Source organism: Malus sylvestris, chromosome 17 (assembly GCF_916048215.2).
Source record: "Malus sylvestris chromosome 17, drMalSylv7.2, whole genome shotgun sequence".
Lineage (NCBI taxonomy): Eukaryota > Viridiplantae > Streptophyta > Magnoliopsida > Rosales > Rosaceae > Malus > Malus sylvestris.
In genome coordinates this window covers 14,970,455-14,989,511 of record NC_062276.1, presented here as the reverse complement: position 1 = coordinate 14,989,511, position 19,057 = coordinate 14,970,455, and the positions used below count along the sequence as shown (strand labels likewise).

At 39.1% G+C, this 19,057-nt stretch overlaps 2 protein-coding genes across 4 annotated transcripts in view; both read right to left on the bottom strand.

The window, feature by feature from the left end:
* Positions 1-5,610: 5,610 nt before the first annotated feature.
* On the bottom strand, positions 5,611-9,763 carry LOC126611648 (uncharacterized). Of its 2 annotated transcripts, XM_050280019.1 has the most exons (12): positions 9,321-9,763; positions 9,132-9,234; positions 8,732-8,855; positions 8,571-8,591; positions 8,283-8,348; positions 7,987-8,025; positions 7,784-7,864; positions 7,614-7,661; positions 7,470-7,520; positions 7,296-7,364; positions 6,480-6,725; positions 5,611-6,213 (listed from the first exon to the last, which is right to left on the bottom strand). In XM_050280019.1, the coding sequence occupies exons 1-12, from the start codon at positions 9,610-9,612 to the stop codon at positions 5,962-5,964; spliced, it is 1,392 nt and encodes a 463-aa protein (XP_050135976.1). In that variant the 5' UTR covers positions 9,613-9,763; the 3' UTR covers positions 5,611-5,961. The 2 variants fall into 2 exon arrangements, with proteins under 2 accessions (XP_050135976.1, XP_050135977.1); XM_050280020.1 differs by lacking the exon at positions 8,571-8,591 and having other exon boundaries at positions 9,321-9,762.
* Positions 9,764-10,408: 645 nt separating this feature from the next.
* The window catches only part of LOC126611646 (uncharacterized), a 33,218-nt gene continuing 24,569 nt past the window's right edge, over positions 10,409-19,057 (bottom strand). For both annotated transcript variants that reach the window (XM_050280013.1, XM_050280014.1), the window contains 19 exons: positions 18,167-18,739; positions 18,021-18,092; positions 17,481-17,939; positions 17,158-17,341; positions 16,274-17,060; positions 16,077-16,193; positions 15,589-15,862; positions 14,903-15,016; positions 14,731-14,814; positions 14,292-14,342; positions 14,029-14,208; positions 13,622-13,944; positions 13,201-13,542; positions 13,046-13,109; positions 12,644-12,790; positions 12,139-12,243; positions 11,949-12,059; positions 11,694-11,868; positions 10,409-11,539 (listed from right to left, as the gene is read on the bottom strand). In XM_050280013.1, coding sequence (XP_050135970.1) covers positions 10,851-11,539; positions 11,694-11,868; positions 11,949-12,059; positions 12,139-12,243; positions 12,644-12,790; positions 13,046-13,109; positions 13,201-13,542; positions 13,622-13,944; positions 14,029-14,208; positions 14,292-14,342; positions 14,731-14,814; positions 14,903-15,016; positions 15,589-15,862; positions 16,077-16,193; positions 16,274-17,060; positions 17,158-17,341; positions 17,481-17,939; positions 18,021-18,092; positions 18,167-18,739 — 4,851 coding nt within the window. In that variant the 3' untranslated portion in view covers positions 10,409-10,850. The remainder of the gene's footprint in view (positions 11,540-11,693; positions 11,869-11,948; positions 12,060-12,138; positions 12,244-12,643; positions 12,791-13,045; positions 13,110-13,200; positions 13,543-13,621; positions 13,945-14,028; positions 14,209-14,291; positions 14,343-14,730; positions 14,815-14,902; positions 15,017-15,588; positions 15,863-16,076; positions 16,194-16,273; positions 17,061-17,157; positions 17,342-17,480; positions 17,940-18,020; positions 18,093-18,166; positions 18,740-19,057) is intronic.

Here is a 19,057-nt window from a genome sequence, read left to right as displayed (position 1 = left end):
TGCCAATTCAATCAACAATCACATTATAATATATGTTAAATGCCTTACATGAATCAAATTGTTAGCACTTGAATCCAAGTAATTGAATGATCCCATTTACTTGAGGATTTACTTAAAGCGGTATTATGAGTTATGGACATATGAGAGGAACTAATCCAATATTCTTTTCCCTAAACATTGGTGGCCTGTTCAATTGGGGCATGTGCAATGGCTCATATTGCTCTTCCTTAAAGCTGACACTGATTCCCATATGGTTGTTATAAATACATGTTGAGTGAACTTGAGGTTCATTCCAATCTTGAAACCTAAGTTTTCGAGCATTGCCATTGAAAAACCCGGGGTTTTTCTAAAGAAGTGCACTAACCATGCTGAGAACTTTTGATCTCCATGATGTAGATCTGTTAAACAAACTATGCCCCTATAAGTTATAGTTATAGCTATAATGCTTGTGAATTCTATTCAAATCACTAATTCATGTGTTGGTAAAGTACAAAATGTCGAACATTACTAAGCTTGATTTCATTGCTTTGAAGGTATTTGGAAGAAACTACCTCAAGTGGATTCATGATGTGACACTCCATCATATTGCAAAGGTTATTAAAGCAACCATCTAAGCTGAGAACGAGGTAATTGAAGCTAAGAAGGCGGCTGTAACGATCTTTATCCGCCGCCACATGCATGTTGCAGTACAGATGAATATATGGCGAAAGAAAACCCTCAAACTCAAACTCTCTGGCAAGCTGTTGACCCTAAAAACTACCAAGCCTACGTGGCGCGCAGGCCGAGTAATTTATGAGCTAACTACGTCCTTCGGTTGAATGCAGGGCGTGCCAACTCGTCGACCGAGGAGTAAAATATGCTGATGTGGTGATGAGTGCGCGGCCGACTTCTGCGTCTTGCGATTGCGACCGAGGAAGGAACACGTCTCGGCCTCTTGGGATCTCGAACCTGAAGACAAGGCTACTATTCTTACGAAGTTCACAAATTGTTGTCGTCGGATTCGGTCACAGTGATGGTGTTCGTCAGAGTAAACTCACTCCGAATCGACACCAAAGTGTAAGGACACAAATACTCAAAGCGGATATATGTCTTAACAATAAACGTGGTTCGGCCACCGGAATGCCGAACTTTAAATCCCATTTGAGAGTATCCAATCATAAACTAACTCGGCGTGCAATGTGCCGAGCCAAATAAACTATAACACCTCACTTCGCCGAGAGGGCTAATGAGATAACCTCGACCAATAAGGATTCGGAAATCCTTTTCGACCAAGACTTGGATAGATAACCAGTTACCCTCGACGCAGTGCTATCTATGCCGACTGAAGATGATGTGAGATCAGCTGGTTCTACGGTGACAATGTTATCTATGCCGACTGAAGATATCACCGGTTGCCTTCACAGTGCTGTTTATCCAAACTGAAGGTGTGTCGGCGAAAAAAGAAAAGGAAAAAGTCTCAAGGTTGTTGAGAGAATTTGGGCAGGGCAATTGTGTGTTGAATTGAAGGGGCTTTGAACGATGCACATCCTCCTCTATTTATAGCATCAGATATTTTCTAGATCGAGTTAAAACCTTACTCGGATTAGGATTTCTTATTCTAATCAAACACTATCTCGACCAGTCCTATTTTCACTATGACTTTGAACCCAGTCCTTTATCAAGCCGGATTCACTTCCGGGTTATCGATATTCATATCCTGCCGAGACTCCTTATTGCGCCAGGATTCAATTACTCGTCTCGCAGCATGACTTAGCCGACCTAGGTTAGGAAGCCCATGAACTAGACGATCCACGGTAACCTTTTCGTAAGGCCTTCCGGGCCGAGAATAAATCTCGGCACAAACCAATATTTTGGGCCCAAACACAAGCATTAGCTAATTGTTTGGTCACCAGAAGTTGATTACTTTGCCTGAAGCTAGGCACGATTGGATTAATATGAGATTATATGATTATAAGTCTATGAATGATTATAACTCTTAAATATACAGAATTTGATCATTGCTCAAGTATTGTGAAATTGAGTTTACTGAAGAGGATCTTATGGAAAAGACCTACTCAACCTTCAATGTTACAAATATTGTTTTGTAACAACAATATCGAGCACAAAAGTTTACTAAATTCTCGAATATCATATATGTCTTGTTGATTGCTGAAACGAACAATCAACTGCTAATGAAGAATCATCAATTTTGACCCACTGGCACTAGAGTTGATCCGGAAGCACATGCAATTGCTTTACATAATTATAAATGCCATCAAAGGTAGAGACAACACAGCAAGGACCTCAAATCCAAGCTTGGGGAGGGGGGGCAGGGAGACATAACTCCAGCTAGAAGAGACGAGATGATCGTAGGCATGATTCATTTGCTCTCAAAGCCAAGAGCTTCAAAAGTAAACATAAAACTGCCAAAAATCCTCCCAACCTTGACATGTGCTACCATTATAGGTCGCCGTACCACTGGGCTCATGTGTGTCATGTTCCTAAGAAGGTCATGGAGGACTATCACGCAAAGAAGAAAGATAGAGTGGCTAACTTCACAAAAGACAAACTATGCCCAAGTCGAGAATCATGCAAATACAACATTGAAGACATTTGACATCTAAAGTTAGTGGGGAGTGCTCGAAGTTGTGTAGTTAGGACATAGAGCTAGGGTCCTTTTTGGTTAAATTTGTGAACAAGTTTATGTTTCTGGATTTTGATTTGGTGATTGTTTCCTTTGGTTTTAAGTTTGGATATATGAATGAATGTATGTTTTCTCGAATATGTGATCGATTGAATATCAAGTTTTAATTTCTTATTCATGTGACATATTCAATTAATTTATCTTTAGATGTGTGTTTAGGCAAGTTTGTTATTTGGTTGATAGTCTATGACGCATACAATAGTGTCTGAGCATAAGTACTTTACTAACTTTATACCTAAGTTGACACCTTTGACAATGCTCTCAGGTACATCTAACCTGATTGAGGGACATGACACTGTGCTCCTAAGGTTGTCCAATGGTATTTAATTCACCATTAAAGAGGTCTTATATTTTCCTCGTTTTGGAAGAACGTTGTAAAGCTTTAAGGATATTCGAGATAACGCTTATCACGCTGCAACCACTAACAAGAATGGAGTGGATTATCTTTGCATAACTTTCTTTGAATATGGCAGTAAGCATATTCTACATAAGATGGAATGCCTTTCGAACAACCAATCAAGTTGTAGAGGCCCACTATGTGGCCGGCCTGCCCTAATCACTATGTTTCCTAGTCTTTACTCTCTTTGGCATGATTGTTAGGACACTTAGGTTATAGTATGATTTGCTGTATACTTGGTTCTTCACATGGGCATCCTTTTATTCGAAATAAGGACCTTGTGCTTTCAAGCACACCATGCCAACCTTGCTTTTTAGGAAAATTAAATTCTAGATAATCCCCTACAAAGATTACTACTAATCTTTCATCTTTTCTGCAAAGAATACAAGGGAAATTTGTGGACTAATCCAACCACCATGCCGACTATTTAGATACTTTATGGTTTTGGATGATGCATCGACAAGATGACCACATATTTTCTTGTTGTCCACAAGAAAGACTTCATTACAAAGCTCCTAGTGCAAAGTATCAAACAACGGGCTCACAAATCCATTTTACCCCCACAACAAGCTTTCCACTTAGTCTATTCACTAGTTCCCAAGTGCTATTCTTTTCAATCATTGAGATTTCTCCTGCATTGCTTTATTCCAAGCTTGATCTTGTGAGGCATCTTTGTAGCTTTCTGGATCAATCACATTGAGTGAACACATCTTCCAATTTTCTTCACTTCTTTGGAGCGCAATCATAAGTTTCAGTGAGTTTTTTTTTTCTTTTTAAGACTTGTCCCAAAATGACGTTGTTGATTTCACTTGAACTTCTTGCATTTTCAAGACTTGGCTCACTTTCAGTATCCATAGAATGAGAGATCACACCAGACTCATTTGCACTTGAACTTTCTCCTATAAAGTTGATCCGATTGGATAACACCAAAGAGTTTACGTCGAAAACTTTTGACGACTATTGCATTTCTTTGGGTATTGAAGTTGAACATCTAGTTCCCCTTGTTCACACCCAAAATGGTCTAGCAGGAGCATTCGTTAAGCATCTCCAAAAGTTGTAAGGTTCTTGGTCATGCGCACCAAGCTACATGTTTATGCTTGGGGCTATACAATCTTACACGCAACCATGTTAGTTTGCTTGCAACTCAGTGCCACCCAACCTTATTCCGCGTTATAGTTGGTTACTGCTTGATATCTCGCACTTAGATAGTTCTAAAGGACGTCAAGTTAACGTCGAGCAAGGATGTGCCAACCTTAAAAGACAGTTGGCCACCTCTACAAGGCCTTTAGTACCCTGATAGTAGCTAATCACACGTACCTACCTTGAAGCGTGAGTGACCCATTTGTTCAAAGGATTCGCATCATTGGAAGGGGAAACAAACGATACAGACTAGTCAAACTAGTTCATAATCATATCACTATCTCATCTAGTCCATCGCATGGGGATATTCTAGATTATGGTAGTATCTTAGATGATACACAACCACCTCCCGAGAATCAAGAGATTTCGGTCCATTTTGCTAGCTTGGATGTGTTTGGATCAAATGAAGTTACCATCGACGATGCCTTTGCATTTACAATGGCTACCGAGATTTTGATTAGCAATGGCATCAAACCTCATTTCGTTGATGAATGTCGATGTAGAACCAATTGGCCAAAATGGAAGAAAGCAATCCAAGTTGAACTTGATTCCTTAGTGAAGCATAAAGTTTTTGGACATGTTGTTCTAACTCCACCCAATGTGAAGCATGTTAGCTATAAGTGGGTGTGAATGAGAATAATAAAATAATGCATTACAAAGTACGCCTTGGGGTGCAAGGCTTCTCAACATTTCCAAATTTGTCATTTTCTCTTTTTCCGGATCATGAATGAAGGAAGAACTTTACATAGAACATCAAATTTCCTTTCCCAAAATAGAAATGAAGATGTTTCTATTCTTTTATTTCTTCTTTTCCTCAAAAAAAAACAAACCAGTCTGCCACAAGGGCAAAAGGGGAAGAAAAGAACCATAACCAAATGTCCAAATGTGGGACAACAAAGGGCCACAACAAAAGCCAAAGGAGACTAAGAGCTGGTTTAGTATTGCTTTGCTTTGAAAAAAAACTGTTGTGAGATTAAGCGGCTGTGCTGTGAGAATAAACAGTTGTGAAATAAATCAGCAGTGTTTGGTAAACTTTTTTGTAAAAGTGATTTTAGAGAAAAAAGCAATCTGATAGTGGGTCTTTTCATTAAAGGAGCACGGTAGCTCCGTGTGCTTTGAAAAAAAACCAGTTTTCCAAAGCTGCAAATAGCTGCTTCAGCTTTTTCCTTTGATTTCAGCTTATTCTCACAGCAACTTCCAAAATAAGATCTTTTTTTTAGTTTACCAAACACCTAAAACCCTCGCAGCTTTTTTTCATGGGTGTTTTTTTTTTTAATCACCTCACTCCCAAACCACCCCTAAGATGGTCCGGAGAGAAACTTCCACGACACGATGGAGTCCAACGCCATCGTGTAAGTTTCTCTCCACTCGAGCTTCAAAGTGCAAAATATCACACTAACTAAATGGCTGTATTAATAGAGAAGTTACCATCATTAGCTGATTGCCATATGAATTGGTAAGGAAATTTACATGGGAAAGGGCTGGGCAGACAGACCAGTACAATTTTAACAAACAAGGAAAATACAACACACTCCCACCCCTCCTACCCTTCCATAAATACCCTTAATTTCAAGTCAAAATTCCAAGAATGGCATGCTCCCATGGATATCCAATATCCGGGCATGACAGAAGGTTAATGCAACCACACATTTTACCAAATCTCCCGTCGTGTCATAGGAATAGTTTACCGCACCTCTTTCCAATGAGTTGTCTGCAAGACGAAACATGAGGGGCAAGAAGATCAATTGTATGTTGCAGGTCTAGGTTTAGGTGGTATATAAAAAGAATTCCCACAGTCGATTGGCGTATGCATCAGTGGATTCCACCTATCAAATATCAATCGGCCTCCTCGGCCAATTCTTCCTCGGAATTTATAAGGTGATGTGGCTGCTCCATTTGTTACTGAAGAATCTGATGGTGGTACAATGCCTGCTGCTGCCAACTTCTCTGGAACTAGAGGTCTTGTAAATAACAAAACTGGCTCAAGGGGATCCTACATGACGCCCATCCAACAGTTAAAATTCACTACTGAAACTCATATACCGACAAAAAACAGAACAATTCAAACCTAATCTACAATCCGAATTAATTTCGCTAAAATTCCCTAACAAACTACCACATATTGAATTAATGACAATGACAAAACTTCAGCAGTTACTTATTGATATAGCTGCCTAGAAGAGAGAAAAAACAAGAAAGGAAGGGAGGTAATGGTACAGCAGATAGGTAATCTGATTCTCAAAAAGCCAAAGAAAGTACCATTTTATGAAGCCACCCTTGTGGTGCATGCCGCCGCCTAAACTCTTGCTTCATGGTACCTGTAGGAGCCATAATTATGTTCGAATCTGTTAAAGGCGGATTCGGTATTGTAGGAGGCCGTGTGCGGGGCCGGCCATTTGAAACATCATCTGAATCAACAAATTCGTCCTCGCTTGAACCAAATTTGCAAGATACAGGTTGAAAGCCAGGAAGCGCCAAGCTATCTTCCAGGAGCTCAGTTTCATGCTGAAAAATCCGAAAGTCATGCACCAATCAGCAACATATATTAAATTTAAACCATTATGAATTACATAGCCCAGAAGATTTACTGAAATATATGCATGATGGAAGGCATAACAAAAAGTAACCAGCAACAAAGTTTTCCTTTTCCTTCCCCTTTTTCTACCTTCTTTTCTTTCACTAACTTTTTTTTTCTTTTGAGATGAAAGAGTATTTCATAAAGAAAAATAAAAGGGAAAAGCTTTGAGCTTCAGAGGGAAAAGCTTTGAGTTTCATAGGACCATGTAACTGTTTCCCGTATCAACTACTAATTCCAGCGTCCTCACTTACAATAAAAGAAAAAGGTACAAGGAATTGACAGACAAATATCCAGAATAGGAAAAAATATAAAAACTAATGGCATAAACCAACAATTGAAACATCACTCACCCCCAAAAGATAGACCGATTCCAAATAAAAATTGAGATAAAAAGTCAAACGGAATGAGGAGATTGTCAAGGCCAATATTAAAAAGAAAGCTGCCGGGGATTTGCTATCGTTAAAGCAAACCAAGAGAGTAACAAGCCCTATGCATACCTTGTACTTCATTTGGATTATTTGAAGACTAACTTCATTCTCCATGACTTCCCTCTTTTTCTCTTCTCTCTGCATACAAATTATACAGAAGCAACCAGCTGCAGTGAGGACAAATTCATGGCAAGATGAATATAACACCACTCAAGGAAACTTTAAACACTTCAATAAAAGCACCTTGATTAAAGACTCTACTATGGTCTTGGCTTGCTCGAGGTTGCGCCTAACCTGAGAATAGTCAATTCCAAAAGAAAAGCTTGTGACTGTGATTGTCAAATACATATGCAACTGGAAAGAAATTATTGAAAAAGCAATACAAACCTGGCGAAGCTTTTCAAATGACTGCACATTATTTTCCCTTCTTTGCATCTAAGAAAAAGACAAACAATTAGAAAGAGATATTTAAGAAATGTGTATAAACAAAAACATTTCATTAACTAAATGACTTCGCCTGAGGAAAAAAGGAAAACACAATCAAGTTTTTATTGTACCCTTCTTGTGTGCAGTCTGTGGGTTTTCTCCCTTGGTCTAAAGACATTGTACGGGTTGGTGTCATTAACTGGTGGAGGAGGCTGTAACAAAAATGTAGATGAGAATCATAATGTTAAAGTTTTATCACAACGATGAATAAATGATATGCAAGGACATATAGGCAGGTGACATAATAAGCACATAATCAAGAATTAAACCTAACCTGCAAACGCCGCAAAACAGGCTTCTGCCAACGTTCACGCTGCCAAAATTGAGTGAAAAGAATACATATCATCAGAAATATTAAAAAACGAACAATAATTAGACGGGACTGAACCACAACTTATTGTGTATATCATGCAAATCAGTGAATATCAGCTGCTTGTTCAATAATGTTGATTATTCTCCAACCCACAAGGAACAGAACTCACTGGATATTAAACATTTCTAGTTGACTAATTCATTTCCAAACAACGTTGTATATCCTTTAACCTCTAAAGCTTGTTAGATAATACACACCTTCTCTTTCCAATAATTATAAACAGACTGGATAACAGCATATCTGAGAGACTGAGATTGAAGAGCCTACAGCAAAAGGAAACAAAATTCTATTAACTTCGAGAAATGATTCAACATGGCCAAACGTTAGAAAAAATATGCACTTAAAATGCAACCATAAAAGATCACTTGTAAACAGAGAAATACAACTAGTAGCTTTAATAAAAGACGACCAGAAATTATCTTTTAGCGTCTTCATAAACAGGGAGAATGGCAACCTTTTCAGTTTAGGAACATGATACTACGTACCTCAGTCTCATTTAGTAAGACCTAACAACAACCAAATTGACAAATATAAATGAACGATGCCACCAGCAGTTGGATATAGCTAATGAATGAAAAATAACTTTTAACATCATGCATCAATATTGGTCAATTCATTAGGAAAAATAAATCAAAACGCACATCACCTCACTAGCAACATCAAGTTGTAGAAGTACAGGGATTGGTGAAGCAAGAGTAGGAGTTATAACTCCTGCTCTTTCTCGCGCCTTATGGTCCAAAACCTCCAACTTAAAAAGAAGACTTTCAAGCCTGTATGTGTGAGAACACCTTAATGATCAAAATACCATCATCGATCGAAGAATAAAGAAAACTTGATTAAAGCTACGTCAAGATTCAATCCTGGAGGGTTGGGTCTCTACATATTCCTCAACATCAATTTTTTGAAACTGCGCTTATCAAATTACATTCTAAATAGAAATGAAGAGTTAGAATGTGATTAATTGCTGCTGCTTTCGTACAAGCTAATTCTATTGTCCTAAATTACTTGATAAAAATGTGGACGTAAAGGGTAGGCAAAGTGATTACTTTTCAGGTGCAAGAATCTTCTTCTCTTTGTTCAACTCATGCAGCCAGTCCTCATCCTCATTGTCTAGGTCATACTCCACAAACTCTCCGAGCTCGGCCCGAGCTGCAAAACCATCGAAAAAATCGTCAGCAACGCAATACTAACAACAAAATGACGGTAACAAACGAGTGTGAAGTTAAAAACAAAACCTCCTCTCGCGCGAAGGTAGGAATTGGGCTGGCCAAAAGTGCGAGAATAGTCCCTCTCATAAGTGTCAACAACAACAAACTGAGGAGTGGGTATTTCAGGGATGTATTTCTTGGGCGCGGCGGGGGCCGGGGGCGCCTCCGGTTCAACGGGGGGATCGGCGGCGGGGCGGAAGAGCTGAGAATTGCGGGTGGAAGTTGGGGTGTCATCATCTTCGAAGTCCTTGACGGATTTGACAATGGGGAGCTTCTTGTGGATATCAACAGGGCGAGGCCTGAATGAAAGTCTACTCATTTCGACCTCTGTTCATATCTCTTCAACCCCTTTAGGGTTCCGGGAAAGAGCGAACCAGGCAGCGGGGGATTATTAGGGAAAATTAGGGTTTCGAATTGGGAATTGAAAGAAGAATTGGGATCGATCAAAGGGTTTGTTCTGGTGTTGGAGACGAACACGGAACACCACTGCTCGGATTGGATTTGGGTTCAAATGTTTTGGGCCCAATTTTGACTTGAAAACTCCCTAACATTGAGGCCCAATCATAGCTTCCAGATTTACTACAATCTTTTTGTGGGGCCCTTATTCTCATTTACTTATGCGGATTCCACATCAGCGCCACGTGTAAGGAAATAAACAATTTCTTGTTTGTGACCCAATTAATGTAAATTTCTGATTACGCCACTGATTGATTGAGATTGAGATTGATCTCTTTGTTGGCATTGGTGACACTGAAGCAAAAGAATACAGGCAGATCTGTCTTTTCTTGGTCCTATCATATATGATGCCATAGAGATGTTGAATGAGATCACACAGGGTACGGTGGCTCAGTTTTCGGAGAGAGAGAGCGGGAGAGACGCGGGAAAAAAATTAGATGTGCACGAGAAGAAAAATAATGTGTGATTGTCATTTTCCATCCTAAGTTTTGTCTTGGTACAACATGACTCGAGCTCGAATGGGAGTATCACTTCACCTCCCATGTCATTCTCCAACAGAAGACACGAAAACCAAGAGATCGAAGACAACCGAAATACCAGAAATAGACAAGAACAAAACTTAGGCATAACTACCTGAACAGGTGAAAGACAAATAAGTGTGTGTTTGAACTCATTTGGTTATAACTGCTGACTAACATTTATATACATTAAATGGTTCACAAACAGCAAATATACAAGTGCTAAATATGAAGTAACCTATATCTCTATACCCTACAACTTTTTTCTGTAGAAGTTACCTATCTATCTAGTATCTACCAAAAGAATCGAAATTCGAAATTCCATCTTTTGCATTGTGCAAGACCTCATCACAAGGGGAAAGGTTTGCTTCGGGCTTCGGGCATTCTCAATGCTGTTTTTCTGTCGCGAGAGTTCAAAAGCAAAATGCATCGAACAAGTGACCCGTTTCTCACTCCATTCCATTCGAAACTCAATCCCTTCAAAACTATTGTTTCACACATCTCGTGATCTCTGTAACAAGTCTTCTGTCTACTAGTGTTGTACGAAATTCAATCCTTCAAACTAGTGTGCTCCGCCACTGAGTTATTTGATGTTACTTCGTTGCAGAAGATACCTACATCCCCACCCGTGCTCCTTTCCTAATTCTATTGCAGACAACAAAATCTGCAACAAATTATCCGCATTGTCTTTGCGAGCCAGTTCCAGGTTTGTCTGTACGAGAGGAACAGTAGGATTGTTCCAACGAACTGCCCGTGTTCCACTGCTGCTTTTAGTTTGCTGGTTTTGCCGCAAAGGGGCATCTGAACTGCTTCCGACTATATGCACTACTCCTTCATCACAGTCAGCATGTATAACACTCTCCAAACAGATTTCAGATTCAATTACCCAGTTAAGGTCAGCAGGAACACCTCGAAATTCAGGCTTGCCTAAGTCCACCAGATTTGAGCAGCTAACAATCAATACAAGCCTCTGTGTAATGATGACAAATTTACCAGCTTGTCTAAGTTCCTTGCACATGACTAAAATCTCATCCTTGAGCCTCAAACTATCATCCGCCTCAACAAGCACTGAAGTTCCAACAGCATCTTCCCAAGAATAAGGTCTTAAGGGGAGTTCCCTGCTTAAAGGCCTTGGAAGACGGACTCTTAAGCGCTGTTGTCCCATTTGATAGAGCCTACTCCGATTTCTGATACTCTGTGCAGTTTTTCCAGTAACTTCAAGAATACTAGCAGCTGGTTTTGCCACTAGTCCTGTAATACCTAAAGCTATGCCTGCACCATAGACATAAAAAGCGTTGGCCAGAGCCAGGCAACCAAATCTTATCATGTGGATCTAAAGGTGATAGCATCGTTTCTTCCGTGAGCTGCATATCAACATGAAGGTAAAGAAGAAACGCAATGATTACTGCATCCTACTATTGAATACCTGAAAGGACACCAGGAAGGCCATGTTTCTCAGCTCCTTTAATTGGTGATTGAAGAAGACCTGTGAGTCCCTCAAATATTCCATTTATCACACCTTTAGAATGAGTAGCAATACCACTCTGCTGCTGTTCCACTTCTGAAACAGCCTGGTCGTCAAATGTAAATGCCACGATTCCCTACAAATAGAAACCCAATTAATAATGAAAAGATGAAAATAATCTATCAGCCACCAGGATGTCGTTCGACATGCAGTTACCTTGTGCGCAGCTTTGCTGAATTGTGTGGCAGCATCACTTATAGCGTAGACAGTGTTACTTAAAAGACTAGTGGTGCCTTGTGCCATGCCAGTAATTAGTCCAGTGGGGCTCTACCCAAAAAAAAAAAAAAAAAAAACATTATTATACCGATAAAGAGGACAGTTGTAAAACATATACAAATAAACTTACCAGAAAAATGCTCCTAGCAGGCACTGACAAGAAATCTCTAATGCCAAGCCCCATACTCCTTGCAAATCCCATGGGATTGCCTATAACACCAGCAGAACCAAACACCTGGAAATATACAGCGTAATAAGAGCAAGTTAAACATCATACTGAATTGTTGTAAGCCCATCGGTCAATTTACATTCTAATGGAGGAAAGACAGAAAATTCATTGCAGGACTCATGTACAATAATATCTATTAGGTAATTCACGGCATGATGTGCTGGTAACATGTAGACAAAAGCTAAAAAAGTAAAAGGACAGCAAGATACATTGAGGACTATAAATAAGGCATTACTGAGAACCGGCAGCTCTCCAACAAGAAAAGATAGCAAACAAATAACTGCCGCTAGAATCAGGGGGTGTCAATGTGATTAACCTGTTTAACTAACCAAATGTGACTCACAGTATAAAGTTTCTCGCTATTACCAAGTCTCAAGAACCTTAGTAGAAAAGTTTTAATACTTACCTTATACATCTCATGAAGAAGTTGCCGAGTATAATGCCTTACAAGGATCTCTTGAAGGGACTCTGAACTAGCAATTTGATGTGTAATTGTCAGCTGCTTGAGATGAATTCGTGCGCCCTCAACATCAGCAAGAGCCATAAGACCTCTCTGTAAGGCAACCAAATATGATTTCACATGTTTTTTGAATCATAGGATAGAGTTGCTGCCGGTAGATGTGGGTGTTTGTGTCTGTGTATCAAATGCATATTCTTCTTACATGAAATCTTCACATTCATTACCTCAACCTTTGCCTGTGATTCAATGCATGCGCAAAGTTCCGACAAAATATTTTCTAACTTGCATTTATGTGATTACATTATCTACTTTGTAAAGCTTCTCTTAGGACATCAGTATACTACTTACATGGATAACAGATTCTCCTGCAGTAAGAATCCCATTTCTAAGCATCCACGGAGCACTTGAAAAGCTGTGCAGACAAAATTCATAGCTTGTTAAATGGCAACTTTTAATACAAAACTAAGTACACAGAGGCATTTTCTTATTAACTAACCAGTCACCTTAGGGTCAAGTTGATGGGGCCAAAATCAAACACTTCGACAAAGATCTTTTTCTGTCTTCTAGCTAATAGGTAAATTTGCTGCCATGGAGCTCCAATTGGAACAATTGAAGGTAGAGAGAGTCTCGGTTTGTGGTTTTCAGTAGAAGCAGGAGCAGTCATTAAGTGAAGTTGTTTCTCTGTTGCAAAGGAATCCATTAAACCTGTGTCATTGATACGAGAGCGCAGGAATGGATCCGACAATGGAAAAACTCTACTCTGGAACCTTGAAGTAACATTTTTTATGAAGTCAAACAGGCTTAATATCAATTCTTGCTCCAGCTCAAGACAGAAGTCAGCAACTCTGCACACATTAAACAGAGAAAAATAAGCACTGAAAGCTATTAAGTTATCATAACTGTTTTAAATGCAGGTATGCACACCTTAAGCTGATATATTCAAACGAAACCAATGAGACATCTTTCTTCCTCCATTTTGATACAGCAAGGTAGAAAACAGGTTCGAAAGAGCTATGAGAAGTCCTTTGAAGCAGTCTTTCACTTATTGGTTTCATGACATCATCCTTAATCACATGGCCAATTGGATTGCTTTTATAATCATGGTCAAAGGACAGGATAACAGGATATGGGGTAGAACGCAGCTGGTTATCAATTTGCAATGATGTGATTTGCAAGGAAAGCTTTTGTTGATCCAAACTCTGTACAAGATCAATTGTAATGTTCTTTGCACAAGCAAAAATCAATTCCTACAAGAGAAACAACAGATGAACATAGTCTGAATAAGCTCCATGGAACCTGAGTAGAAGATGCGATTTCACAATTTTACCTACCTGTGGATGAATATTGATCATGGAGATACCAATGTGTTGAATAACAATTGAAATTCTTTCCATGAAACCTACAAACTTGTCCTGTTTCTGTTCATGTTTCCCCTTCTCTCTCAAGTGAGGAACAGTTGGATTCGTCATGTCACTCACAACATGGTAACTTGAATCAATAACATGGAGGACCTGCAATAAAGGAAGGTAATCACAAAGCTAATAAAGATAAGTTCTGATAGTTCGTGGCACGTGCCAAGGTATAAGAAATGAACCTTAGTTGCTCCCTCAGCATGGACGGATAAATGCAATGTCCTCTCAGGTTTCTGGTGGCAAAAGTTAACACAAATTAACTTTCACATAAAATGTAGAAATCGAGCTTAGATGGTGAACCATATATATGAAGTGTGTGTGGTGATTCAATACATCGCCCTAAGAAAAATAATAAATACATAAAAAGAAGAAGAAAGAATCCAGCAAGAACTCAAAACAGCCAGAAAAGTATCGTTAACATCCCACTAACAAGTAGTAACAGGCTTAAAAAAGTCAACTATACTGTGCTAAGTTATGCAAATATTCTTTTCAAATTTATGTTGATTGGGACACGCAAAATAGATGTCAGAAAATCTTGAAACCAACAGGCAACAATGCTGTTCCCACACCACGAATTTGATTGTGCTAAGCTATGAAAATTTATTGTGGGAAAGTAACAACCTCAGAAGATGATGGTACTTGCACCGGACTGTACTCTTTCACATCATCAAGAGCGTATGACCCCAAAACACGCTTTCCGGGTACCTTACAGCGTCCAAATAAAAAAAAAAACTCTTTACTAGACAACATAAAATATTTATTGTTACAATTCATACAAGAAAAAAGGGTGTACCTCCACGGTGAGACGGCGTGGATAGCATGGTTCGTCCCAGGCATAAGGGCAAGATGTGTAAGAGTGAACAATTGTTTCAAAAGTTTCACACCTCTGCTGGTAAATCCTTAGCCTCTAAAAAGTTCCAAGATGCACAACAAAATTGTTTCAGAAAAAGGTCTGATAAGTTTAGAATGCAAAAATGAGTTCACTAAGCTTTAGCAAGCATGCTTCACTCAACAGTACGAACAAGATTGACAACAATGCATATTGGCATTTGCTTATGGCTCAACAAATGTAAAACCAAACAAAAGTTTGCCGCAAACCAGATAATGAACTAGTAATATAAAATAAGACTGCCAGCAATACGATTAAAAGGTCGTACCCAGTGCACAAGGCTCCCGCTTTACGCAGGGTCTGGGAGAGGTGAATGTCGGCTAGCCTTACCCCCATTTTATGGAGAGGCTGCTCCCAAGTCTCGAACCTGAGACCTACCGCTCATGGGCGAAGGCACTTGCCATCGCACCAAGTGCGACCTCAACCCAATGAACTCAATGACAATTGAGAAGCACACCTCAACCCAAAGAAGCAAGATAACAAGAATGGAGAAGACAATTCAACAAAACAGCCAAACTCAGACTCGGAGTACTATGCCAACTATTTTGGGATATATTCTAGTTTTCAGTTAAATTAATTGTTATACCAACCTCGTTTGAAAAATTATCAATTCTGTAGGGCATGTATCCAGTCTCATCATCTGATATGAGAATCAAATTTGTCCCAGAATTTCCATGGAAGTTTCCAATAATTTTTTCATCTCCTGGAGAGACATCAGCATTCTGCACTTCAACCCGTATCATATTTAATGAACCAGAAAGATAATTCCGCAATTTCACTTGAGTATCGCCAAGATGATCAGGCAAGAAGCTACCTGACCATTGCCATCCAGGTTCATCGTAACGGATGGAAACCAGTAACTCCCTGAAGAAGGTTGAAATAAGCAAGAGGAAGAAAAATAAACAACAACAAAGCCTTATCCCACTAAGTGGGGTTGGCTAGGAAGAAAAATAAAGATAAGAAACAAAAAACATGCATGCGATATCTAATGTATTGCCCACCTTAAATTTTGAATGTGAGAGTGGAGTCAACCAATTCAACAAAATCAAGACGATTCCGCATGCAAAAGGTAATTTACCTGGCTGTATCCATCCAGTGAAGATGAGAATGTTCTCCTATGCCTAAATGAAAAACGATATCAGTCCCTTTTTGCTTATAACATAAGTCCTTGCTGCATGCATTGCTGATGATGTACCTGCAAATTTAAGAAATTTTAGATACAGAAATTAATAACCATAGGAATTAAAACCTTGGTTACTGAATAGTTATTGTTACCTGGGCTGGAAAGTGATGGCACTTGTCCTTCCAGCAAATGGTGCAGCAACTGCACTAGATGTTACAGACAACATGATTGCTGCACTTGATGATGGATGTGGAACAAGGACGGTGGTTGAATCACTAGGTGGAACAAGGGAAAATGGACTTGACCATAGAGAATTTGGCATCTTTTCAATTACATATTCAGGCAGACACCTACTTGCTCTAACCATAACTTCACCAGCAGAGGAATTGGGGTTAGGTGAGAACATGCATGCCCTAGCCCTTCCACGCTCAAAACCATTAAAGTTCGAATCTTTTACGGTCAACTGACTGCTTGAACTCGATCTGTTATGTGATCTATTAGAAAGAGAATTTTGACCATCTAAATCACTTTTGCTACGGTCTAAATCCCTTTTGCTCGAAAACTCATGAAGATTTTGTTCAGAGTTCGATGGATTCAAAGGTTTGCTAAGAAATATTTCTTTGTGTGGATTCACATTCTCTCTAACTGAGACAACATGACCTCTTGAGGAAGAATTTCCTAGACCATATGAACCCGTAGCACGCAGATGATGGCTAGAAGAAACCGTACTGAGACCATCTTTTTTGTCCTGAAGAAGCTCTTGTTCAGCCATATGATAACAAGAAGGAACTGTACAACTTACTCTCATTTCACTGGAAGCATGTTGAATGACAAGAGGGAAACCAGTGCAATTATACAACAGAAAGGGAACAAAAATGAAGAGTTCCCTGGCACCAGAAAATGCATCCAACACCTTTTCCACGGTAACATATGTAGGACCTAAACAAAGTAACACCAAAACAATTAACAATGTTACTAAGCATAAGGTAATAAGGTTACTTTCAACAGAAGCAAGCACTAACAGTAAATGAACTACCATTTGATGAGTCTGTATAAAAGGCCACAATTTCAGAAAGTGAAAACTTGGCTCCACCAAACTTAGCCATTTTACAAAATGTTTCAGTACGTGGAAAATTCAAAACAGCTGGTTTGAACCCTTGCATATGGATCTCAAGTTTCAGGTGATGTGAAGGATCAACATTATGAAAGGAAGTTTCCACCTACAGGACAAAAGATCAATGAGAAGAGCCTCTTGAATAATGGTATTAACCTTATGAGGATGGGAAAAAAAATGAAAAGTAGCACAGAACTCCTCATTCAGCTAAAGGAAGATCTATTTAACGTCATCACACTACAAACCTCTGAAAGAAATGCAGTCCGAGTAATCCCACCACTTTCTATCGTCAATGTCACTTCCTTTGGAAGGTAGTTATTAACTACTAAAGGGATACTGAGAGTCACTTGGTGAACGAACTGCTTCTTTGACTCATCTAACTTTTTCAATCTTTCATCATGACTACCAACTGTTTGGTTTAGACTACTCTTGAGATGTGAAGTCTTCCTTGACCTAACAGATGAGGGTAACCTGATATTTCGAATGGAAATGCAACAACGAAAGGGATCACTATTTGGATGAGCTGGATAGCAGACAAAGGACTTAAGAAATCCAACTTTAGTCTCCTGAGAAAGCAGGTTTGAAAGGTTATAAACTTCGCTCCAGAGATAAGAATCTCCAACTGGACGCCATCTAATCCTACCAGCCTCAGCCAAATGGAGAGGCAGTGGCAACTCTTGACCAGGGTATAGCGGATCTAATATCTGAAAAGTAGAAAACATTTGACATTGTTAACTTATAAAAACTATGAAAGTCATAAAAATGGAAAATATTTTTTGTCCTACCATAGGGGCAACACCAAATGGAATATCAAATCGCAGCTCGAGTGGCGTTGAAGTTGCATTTGAAAGTATCACCTGCAAGTGTATATAAGTTGTAATCAATACCCGACAAACATAAAATTATGTCATACGTTGAGTTTGTATTATACCGTTGAGTACAATCGTATTAATTTGCTGTAACGCTGCACTGAAACATCGAATACAACTGGAACAACAAAACCACCAACTGTATTTGTTCTATTATTTTCCATATTGTCATTGTAAGCCGTTGAAAAGTCAGCCTCAAAGTAGGTAAGTCCTACAAGATCCATTGAGATAGGATCAGACAATATTGATGATCCATCAAATTGAATGGTAATGTACTGATGAGCAACCCCATTTGCCTTCTGCTCAAAAAGCCTCTCAGAAAAGTGTGCTGTCTTAACATTAATAAGTTGTTCCTCAGGAGTATCATTGATATAGATTGGAATAGAGGAACCCGGTTGCACATACTTTCTGTTCTTCATCTTTGGGACATCAAACACACCAAGATTAACTGGGCCTCGATAAACGTCATATACTAAAGGCAGAGATGTCAAATTTTGAAGTACATAAGGAGCGTATTTTCCTGCATATGTATATTCAGAATAAGGAGAATTTAAAAAAATTTGGCTTTCGGGAAGATCATTTGTACCCATCAGAACCCAAGCATCCTTAATCATCTCAACTGCCCTGAAAACACACTGTAATAAACAATAATGAGATGGGTTACAAATATGACAACTTAAGATAACCAATGTAATTCACTAAGTGAAAAAACAAAATATCAAAATTAGTGGGGAATGTTGCATGGTTTCAAAGGTCAAGTACTAATAACTTGTAAGTGGATCATCTTTTCAGTCTCAATAGGTATTTTCAACAATATATGAACAAGCCCACATTTCGCTCCTTCCAATGTGAGTATTTAGTAGTCCAGTTAATGATAATGTTATTTACATTCAAGGTATATGAACCAAACAGGTGCTATGATCAGGTTCCTCAATAACACCCTTGATAAGATT

Bases quoted from the DNA above. Each gene is read 5' to 3' on its own strand.
- LOC126611648 (XM_050280019.1), bottom strand. From the start codon at position 9,612: ATGAGTAGACTTTCATTCAGGCCTCGCCCTGTTGATATCCACAAGAAG. The intron at 8,349-8,570 runs GTACGTAGTATC...CTTTTGCTGTAG, and splicing joins TCTTACTAAATGAGACTGAG to GCTCTTCAATCTCAGTCTCT. The intron at 6,726-7,295 runs GTATGCATAGGG...CGGATTTTTCAG, and splicing joins TAATCCAAATGAAGTACAAG to CATGAAACTGAGCTCCTGGA.